General features: G+C 51.9%; 1 protein-coding gene across 1 annotated transcript; it reads right to left on the bottom strand.

Moving 5' to 3' along the window:
• Positions 1-2549: 2549 nt before the first annotated feature.
• LOC142831762 (baculoviral IAP repeat-containing protein 5-like) lies at positions 2550-7571 on the bottom strand. Its single transcript, XM_075942149.1, has 4 exons — positions 7353-7571; positions 6872-6981; positions 4788-4905; positions 2550-3054 (listed from the first exon to the last, which is right to left on the bottom strand). The coding sequence occupies exons 1-4, from the start codon at positions 7461-7463 to the stop codon at positions 2965-2967; spliced, it is 429 nt and encodes a 142-aa protein (XP_075798264.1). The 5' UTR covers positions 7464-7571; the 3' UTR covers positions 2550-2964.
• Between the last annotated feature and the right edge of the window lie 1351 nt (positions 7572-8922).

Raw genomic sequence — 8922 nt, 5'->3', positions numbered from 1 at the left:
CACACCTATATAAACACCCCTGGGATGGCCAGAGCTGCAGACACAGGAGCTGCGTGACTCAGGTCAGCCAAGCCCTCACTTGGACTGTTTAGAGATAAATATTTCTCTGTTAAGCTTTTGGCTTGAAGAACATATCCTCAGATAAAAGCAATCTTAGCAAAGTTATTAAAACAATATTCCCAGTGGAATTCAGAGAGCACAGAATTCTTCCAGTATTTTGTGAGCTGTTCTTTCTGCGTGCACACCAGGCCATCCCTGCCTGCATCTGCTGTGTGACACCCCTGCAGCTGGCCCTGTCCAGTAGACACCCCTGCTCTGGCTCGATGACTGGGAAAGACTGAGAACCCAGTGGGTGCTCAGAGAGCAGCAGCCTTCCCAAGGCAGAAGGAGAAGGGAGACTCTCCCGCCCAACCCAAACTCTGATTACAGCCAAGGAGGAAGCGCAAATCACGCAAACTTGAGGCCCCTTAGCTGTCATCCCACAGGGCAAAGATACAGCAGGAACCAGTCTTGCTTTCTGTCTGACAAAGGCTCCTTTTATAGAAAATGTCGTTTTATGGACATGTTGGTCCTGTCTCCCTCCCATTGAGCCCCCTGCCTTTGAGCTGCTTTGCAAAGGTTCATGCTCCTGCTCCATCTCAGGTAGGCAACAGCCATGTCCGGGCCACTGCTACCCTGGGGAAGTGACAGCAAGAGGCACCCACACCATCCCTGAACTATTTCCCTCAAGCTGAAGGGGCTGGAAGCACCCTGCTGGGCAGTCCATACCCACTTCACTTCCAACCCTGGGTTCTGTGTAGCGGAAGCCACTGATTGTCTTCAGGGCAGCAGGCACTGGCCCCTGAGGGGCGGCTCTAATGAATCTTGCCAGTGTACTTTCCCAACTGGACCCAAGAGACACCGGGCACAGTCTGAAAAGGTGCTGCTTTAGAACGACCCAATATTTGTTACTTGTCTCATCAAATGTGTAAGCCATAGAAGGCAGGCCATGCGCCGGCCTCTGGCTGCCAGAGACTCTTCGAAGCCAGCAAGATCCATCATCGCAGACATCAGACAGGTGGGCTTCTGGGGGGAAGACGTCCAATCTTGAGTAACAAAAGCAAGGCTGTATCCAAGCCTCTTAACTAGGTCACATTCACAGCTGGAACAGGAATCTGTTTCTAGGGGTAGCCATCTGGCTGATGAGCCTCCTGCCCCAGGCGGCTAACTCTGACTATTGTCTTCAGCCTGAGTTTGGAGAAGCAATCGGAACTGTCAGCTAAATGACTCTCCAGCAGCTGGGCATCAGCTACACGATAGCTTATTTTACTGAGCTTGGCAAACATCCTCCCTCAGAAGAACCTCAAATTACTGCCCAACGGGCCCATTCTACAGGATGCAGCTGGCTAAGCCCAGAAGATGCAAAGGCTAGAAACACAGCTTTTCGTCTTCCTTAGATAAACAAGACTGCAGCTAAACCTCTGCTCACACACGCTAAGGAAGCACTTGGCTGGATCCATTGAGATGTGACTAGGACCAGGGGACAGTAACTGGGATGGGCGGTCCCAAACCAAGTGGAACCCACAGGTCTGTGAGGCGCCACTTGCTGAGCTGGCCAGAGGAACTGGAAGAGTTAGAGAACAGAGCCAACAGCACAGGTGTAAGAGGCCAGGACCCACGTCTAGACAGCTGCCCAGGGAGCCTGCCGCCAGCCAGGGCTTTGCTGTGGGAAAGATGTTTCTAGCACCTCCTTGGTATTCAGAAAGCGAGTAGGAACTTTGTAAGCTGACTTCAGGAGATGGGGTCTGATCCCTCCCTGCTGAGATCTGATGAGCCCCATCGACTGTGCCAGTGGGCAGGAACCATGTAGGTGTGCGGGCTCCAGAGACAGAAGGTGCTCAGTGCTGAGAGCAGTGGGGCTGGCCACCCACCAGGCTGTGCTCGCCCGTGGCCTTCATGAGCTCTCACACCTTGCGTTAGCTCTGCTCCCCTCTACTCTCCAATTTCTGTGTGGTGAGGTGGGAACAGACAGAGACCCAGCTCCTACTGTGTGTCACAGTTCCCTTATTTGCACAGAGCTGTCCTAAGGCCTCGGGGAGGTCACCAGAATGGATGTCTTGATGTGTGGAAATATTCTGATGAAAGCACTCGAAGGGAGGAGTTTCCTGTGCTCACAGCTCAAGGTGCAGTCCGTCAGGTCGGGAAGCAGCAGTCTGTCAGTCAGGAAACGGAAAATGATGAATCTGATGCTCAGCTCTCCAGGACCCCACATCAGTTAGTGTGATCACAATGATGCCCAAAGGCCCATTACATCCTGGCCGACTCCAGACCTGCCAGGTGGATAACACAACCATCGCACCTTCCTTGCAGAGGCTTCATTACGAAAACAAAAGCCTACCCGACTTGAATCACGCTGTAACCCCAGTGCCTTTACAACTGTCCAGCTCTGCAGCTCAAGCAGGGACTGCAGCTTAAACACCACTGAATTTATAAGCTCCGAGTGCAGTGGTACCTGGGAGGTAGGGCAGCAGGATCGAGTTCAACAATGCCACAAAAAAACAAACAAGCCATTTTCCCAAGACAGAGTTTGCAATCCGCTTTTTGATGATTTTATTCCATTACCCTGCGGTAGAAAACTCAAATCACAGGACAGATGAATCTCCAGCACAACACATCACCACACCTATGGCACACAGTCGTGCTAGCTACCAGTATGGAGACACCAAGACCAGAAACACCCCTCCCCCACCCCCCGCCATAGGTCCTGTTACTGGAGACTGCCTGCCTCCTCACCCACTCCTTTCCTCACTGCTTCAGTCCAGGTGACAACAGAGCAAAGCCAAAATATCAAGAGAGGTAGGCACACAGGCTGAGCCACTTCCAAGCGAAGACAAAACTAGTATTTGACATCCAGTTTTAAAATACCAGCTGGGACACGTGGCTTCAATGTGGCATGTCACTCGGGCCCAGGTCTCCAGCAAAGGCTCACTGCCAGGCAGCCAGCTGCTCAATGGAGTGACGGATGGTCTTTGCAGTTTCTTCAAATTCTTTCTGCTTGCTGTTGGTCTCCTTTGCCTGCAATAATGAACATACACATTGGCCTGGAGTGGCCTAGGGGGAGGGGCTTGTCAGACAAGAGTGAAGCCCTCGTTCCATTACCAGCGTGACAAAATTAAGTACAATAATTACTAAAAGGAATGTTACTATTTGTGTATAGCTTGAAATTGAACCTAGGGTCTTATGCATAATAAGCAAATACCCCCAAGTTCTGTCTTGCTTTATTTTTTTAAGAAATAGGGATTCATGTTGCCCAGGATAGCCTCTAATTTACAATCCCCCTCCTTCACCCAACCAAATTAGTGGAGACTGCGCCCTAGGATTGTCCCCTATACCACCAAGCCAGGGTTAAAGAGAACTTAATTTAAAAATACTAAACTGACAACAAAAAGCCCTGGAAAATGGCTGTGCTCCTTGTGGTGGGCACTCCATAGCCCCACAGGGAGCTGCAGAGGGCTCTGGGTAACGAGCACTGGCTGGTCTTCGGAGGACCCAGATTGGATTCCCGGTACCATAGGTAGCTCCAGTTCTAGTAGAGCCAACGCTCTCTTCTGACCTCCACAAGCAAAACACCCCCCACACACACATAAAATAAAGTCTAAATAAATAAATGGCAGTGCAGGCCTTTAATCCCAGCCCTTGGGAGACAGAGTCAGGTGGCTCTCGGAGGGTAAGGCCAGTCTGGTCTACACAGAGAGTCCCAGTGCAGTCAGGGCTACGTGGTGAAGCCTTATCTCAAAAAAACAACAACAAAAAAAAAAAAACCAAAAAAAAAACAAAAACAAAAAACCCCAAAAAACCCAAAACCAACAAAAAACAAAGGTTGAGTCTGGAGAGACGATTCCGAAGTTAGGACACTGGGTGGTGTCTTTTCTTCTGAGTGCCTTTCTCTTGACTCTGTGCCCAACTTGTATTAAATATCTTTATTAAACCCAACTCTACTTCAGAAAAAAAAATCAGTAACAAAAATGAATACTTGGGAGTAGGAGCTGCATCCCCAGAGTGTCTGAGCATGCTCCAATCAATCCCTCCTCCCTGACAACAAACTGTCACCAGCTATTTCATAACGACCTCCACCAAGGAACACAGCTTACAAACTGAAGAGAAACTTCATAACCATCACAGCAGGTCCTAGCCTCTGCCTTGCAACACAGAACAATGCCAGGACCTGGGCCAGGGCCAGCTAGCAGCCGGCCTTCCAGCATCAGGGTCAGGGCAGAGCATCTGGCTCTTTCTCAGTGCTCTGCCAGTAAGCCCCTCCCAGAATCTTCCCCCTAAAAGGCTGCCAAGTGTAACACGTAAGGACACGGGCTACTTGGTGAAATTTGAACATCAGATAAGTGGTGAACCATCTAAGCAAACTATGGTATGTTCGCACGGATTCTGGCCAACCGAACTCTTCAGGCTTGGCTGCACGGGATCCTCCTCCCTGTGGATTCATGATGCCACCTGCCCTCTCAGGGACTCCACATGAATGGTCAAGCAGCAAAGCTCAGCTGGTCCTCTGCTTCTGCCCCTTTAGCCAACTCTACCCACACTGCTGCCACCACAGGAGGGTCAGCCTGTGCCCACAGCTTCCCGAAATGGTTGCCCCTCAGGGGAGGTGATCCTACTCAGGTCTTCTGACTGCACAGCCCCTGTCTATCTAGCTGCACATGCTCCCCAGGGGTGGGAGCACTTCCTGAGGCAGGGCCTGCAGGGCTTTGGGGGAAGTGGCTTTGTTCTCTGTCCGTACTCTCAACCATACATACAATTTTGTTCTTGGCTCTTTCTTTCTCCAGTTTCAAGAATTCACTGAGGGTTAGTTCTTCAAACTGCTTCTTGACAGTCAGGAAGGCACACCCAGGCGAGTGCTTTTTATGCTCCTCTCTAGAAAAATCAATAAACCATCATGTCAGAAGAGCCAGTGGCTGCGCATCACTGACAGCCCATCTCCCATCATCATGGCTGTCCTTGGCACACCCTGCTCTGTATCAGGTCCAAAATGTATCCCAGAAACACCCCACACAACCTAGCTTCTCTTCTGGAGTCTTTAGCAATCAGTACAAAACGTTGTATGATTCAAATTCAGAAGAAAAGCTGGAGAAATGGCTCATGGTTAATAGCACTGGCTGGTTTCCCAGAACCTGGGTTTGGATCCCAGCACCTGAAGGGACTGTAGCCAGCCTGAGCCTGGCAAACATGGCTCTGGCAGGGTTTGCCCTTCTCCCCCATCCCTCTGCCCTGCTAAAATCCATTAGATTACATCTCTAAAGCTGGCCCCCAAGCTATTCCCTCATTTAACCACTTCCTCCTCCGAGGCAGACCACCAAAGTCCAGCTATCAAAAGTCCCCTCTGGCTCCCCTAATTAACTTCCCAATTTTAAACCCCTCATCCTAACACCGAGTGCCCCTTTACCTTTATAAACTGTGCCCGACAGTCTCCTTCCCTATCCAGGCAGTCCTTTGTCCCGCGCAGATACCCCTGCCCTCTGGCTTTGCCCCTTCCCCTTCTCCCTCTTTTCTATCTCCTTCACCACTACATCCTAGCCCTTTCTAACACAGACCTCCCCAGGCGGTGGTGGTGTACACCTTTAATCCCAGCAGAGACAGGAGGATCTGAGTCCAAGGCCCGCCTGGTCTATAGAGTGAGTTCCAGGACAAGCTCCAAAGCTACAGAGAAACCCTGTCTCAAAAAACCAAAAAAAGAAACAAACAAAAAACCCCTGCAAGGTCATTTGCTGCTGTTTTTCTGCCCTAGTCAGAAAGTAGCCACTGTAACTTCTCTTCTGTTTAATAAAGGAGCTCCGTGAAAACAGGTGGTGTGGGTGTGGTCTGTGCCTAATCCAGGGTCTAGGAAGACCCTGCTGTGTGGGAGTCCCCTTCAGCTCTCACCATCTGTAACTCCAGTTCCAGGGATTTGCCCTCTGAAGGTACCAGGCACATACATGGTGTACAGCCATACATGCAGGCGAAACAATCATATGCACAAATTTAAAAATTAAAAAAATAAATAAAAATTAAATAAAAGGAATTGCATGTCAAATCCCTTTAAAATCTGGGCCATCCAAATGGCTCAGGAGGTGGGGATGCTTGCTGCTAAACCTGCTCCCGTTCAATCCCAGGGACCCACACAGTAGAAGCAGAGAACTGACTCCCCAAAGTTGTCCTGACACCCACACTCACCATGACACCAGCATCCAAACACACATGAAACAAAACATAAAGTAATAATAATATATACAAAAATCTGTGGCTGGAGATGGGATAGTGGTTAGGAGTCCTTGCTGCTCTTCTGCAGAGCCTGTCTTTAGTTCCCAGCACACCACATCTCGTAACTGACTATAACTCCAGCTCCTAGGGATCTGACGCCCACACCCAGAACAGAAACTAAGACACACATGTGTGCGCTAACCAAAACCAAACAAAACAAAAAAACCAAATCTTACAATATCTCCTGCGGGCCAGGCAGTGGTGGTGCACGCCTTTAACCCCAGCACTCGGGAGGTAGAGGCAGGTGGATCTCTGTGAGTTTGAAGCCATCCTGGTCTTTGGAAGGAGCTCCTGGATAACCAGAGCTACATACCCCTCAAATATACAAATATCTCAGCAGACAAAAACCATCCAAGTTGGCAGTACGAGAAAAACTTAGGCAGAAATTGAAAATTCAAGACTAGTCTGAGCTATGTAACAGGTTCAAGAACAGTTTGGAACACACAGCAAGTTAGAAGACCATGCTCTCCTCCTACTAAATTAAAATGCTTTTTGTTTTTACCCCAACTCCAGTTCAACTCAAAGGTTCCCAATGGAACCAGGGCACCAGGAAATCCATTGCGAGTAACCTGCTGAGACTTACAGAGGGTTGTCATCTGGTTCCCAGCCTTCCAACTCCTTAAAGCAGAAAAAACACTGGGCCAAGTCAGGCTCATTGTCGGTAGGGCAGTGGATGAAGCCAGCTTCCGCCATCTGAAAACGACAGCACAGCTCGTGAGCACAATCAACAGCCTGGCTTTAATCCTATCATTCCCAGAAGTCGTTCCGGGCCGAGAGCTGGGGCGGCCTCTTTGGAGAGAGTGGAAAGAGGCCGTGTCTACCGGACCTAACGACAGTGGGGCCCACAGCCTTAGCGGCTCAGACAGAAGGATGGGGAGAAGTGGGGCGGCCTCGCCGAGGACAAGGCAGTCGTCCCGTGTCCTGGGCAGAGCAAAGCACCTTAGCCCACAGTGCGAAGCGAGGGTGGGGCTCCTGACCCGGGGCCCAACCCCTCCCGCCGTCAGGCCCGGGCAGGAGTCGCTCCAAAGCTGGGGCACTGGCGTCCCGAGGCAGGGCGAGCTCACCCGCTCTGGGGTGCAGGAGCAGCCCTCCAGGAACGGCCAGTTCTTGAAAGTGGATATGCGGTGGTTAATGAGATACAGCTGCCAGGTCGGGGGCAGAGCCGGAGCGCCCATGACGCTGCCCCTGCAGCCGCCGCCGTGAACCACCGCCCGGACGCCGGAGAGCGCGATTCAAACCCCGCGGGCGGCGGCGCGCCGTAGAGCACGCCGGGAGCGCCCCGCCTCCCCGTCGCGACGCGCGGCCTTCTGGGAGTGGGCGGGGGCGAGGGAGCCGTACAGGCCACGCCCTCTACGCGGCCTGAGCCGCCTTCTGGGCGCGGAAGGCGCGCGCGCGGCGAGCCGAGCAGGCCCCGCCCCTTGAGCGGCGGCGCGGGGCCTTCTGGGAGTTGTGTCCTCTGCGGCGCTGGCTGCTTGCTGGTCTGCCCGGGAAGTGTGAGCGGCCGCTGCTCCGCTGCCTTCCGTTCGCTCTGTGGGCTGTCTGTCCTGCCTGCAGCCCACTTTCTGTTTGCAGGCTCCGGCTAGATAGATACGTCCACAGCCCCCCCAGCTCATCCCGGAACGGAGAAGAGACCATCGGCTAGGCTCAGACTAAAGGGGAGCGGCCACACACGTCCACAGCGAGTCCGGGCGCAGAGCAAAGCTATGGCTTCCTGAATACGACTGCTGCCTGAGCTTGGTGCTGATGACGCGGCCTGGCAGCAGGCCCCTTTACAGTGTTTGTGTTCCGGTCAGGCCGCCTGAGGTTGCAGTGGCTTCTAAGGAGCTGCTGGCTGGGCAAGTCCGGAGACACAGAGCTCTGGTCTACAGGTTAAACCTCTGTAGGCTCCCTGCCAGTGGAGCGATGTGGGCCAGATCACCTCACAGATGGTGAAGGAGTACAGGACCCCCATATGTACGACCAGTCAGCAAAAGCGGTGTTTGTCAGGCTCCAAAGAGACCTGGGACAAGTACCACCTGTGGCTGCTCCCGGTTCTTCTCTCCCTACCTTGAACCCAGGGGCTGAGCTGAGCGTCCCCTAGCCTCTCTTTTCAGCCGCATGCTCTCTTGGTCCTAGGCTCTCTGTTCCTCCCTTGCCCTCTCTTCCTCTCTCACTCTCTCCTTGTCCATGGCCAGGTTCAATCTGGACTCTTCCAGATGTTCTGGCTGTACTTTCCCCATCTACAATGAAGCCCTGAGCGGTCATGTCCTCATTTTCACTTATGTTTAAAGGTCTCAGGCACTGCTGTATGTCATGAGCCGTCGTGGGCCATGACACAAATGCTGCAGATGGTAACTGATAATTCAGATGGCCACCCACCAGATGAGTAATTCTCTGATGGAGAGAACCCTATGCAAGCAAGGCTTTCGGGACCACTGGCTCTGGAAACCACCTGCTTCTGTGTGTAAAGTCACACGTGCAAAAACAGCTGTGGAATCTCCCCATTGCCACACATTTTCATGCAATTTGTACATGTAATCTCATGATTGCATCTCAGTCTTTTGGGCACATCTATCTGTGGGTAAATCAGGAAAATGACTTCTCATTAAACTATGATTTTGATATATAGAAAATATACTAGGGAGCTGTCGACGT

This window comes from Microtus pennsylvanicus, chromosome 11, assembly GCF_037038515.1.
Source record: "Microtus pennsylvanicus isolate mMicPen1 chromosome 11, mMicPen1.hap1, whole genome shotgun sequence".
NCBI lineage: Eukaryota > Metazoa > Chordata > Mammalia > Rodentia > Cricetidae > Microtus > Microtus pennsylvanicus.
This window is presented reverse-complemented; position numbering and strand designations above follow the sequence as displayed.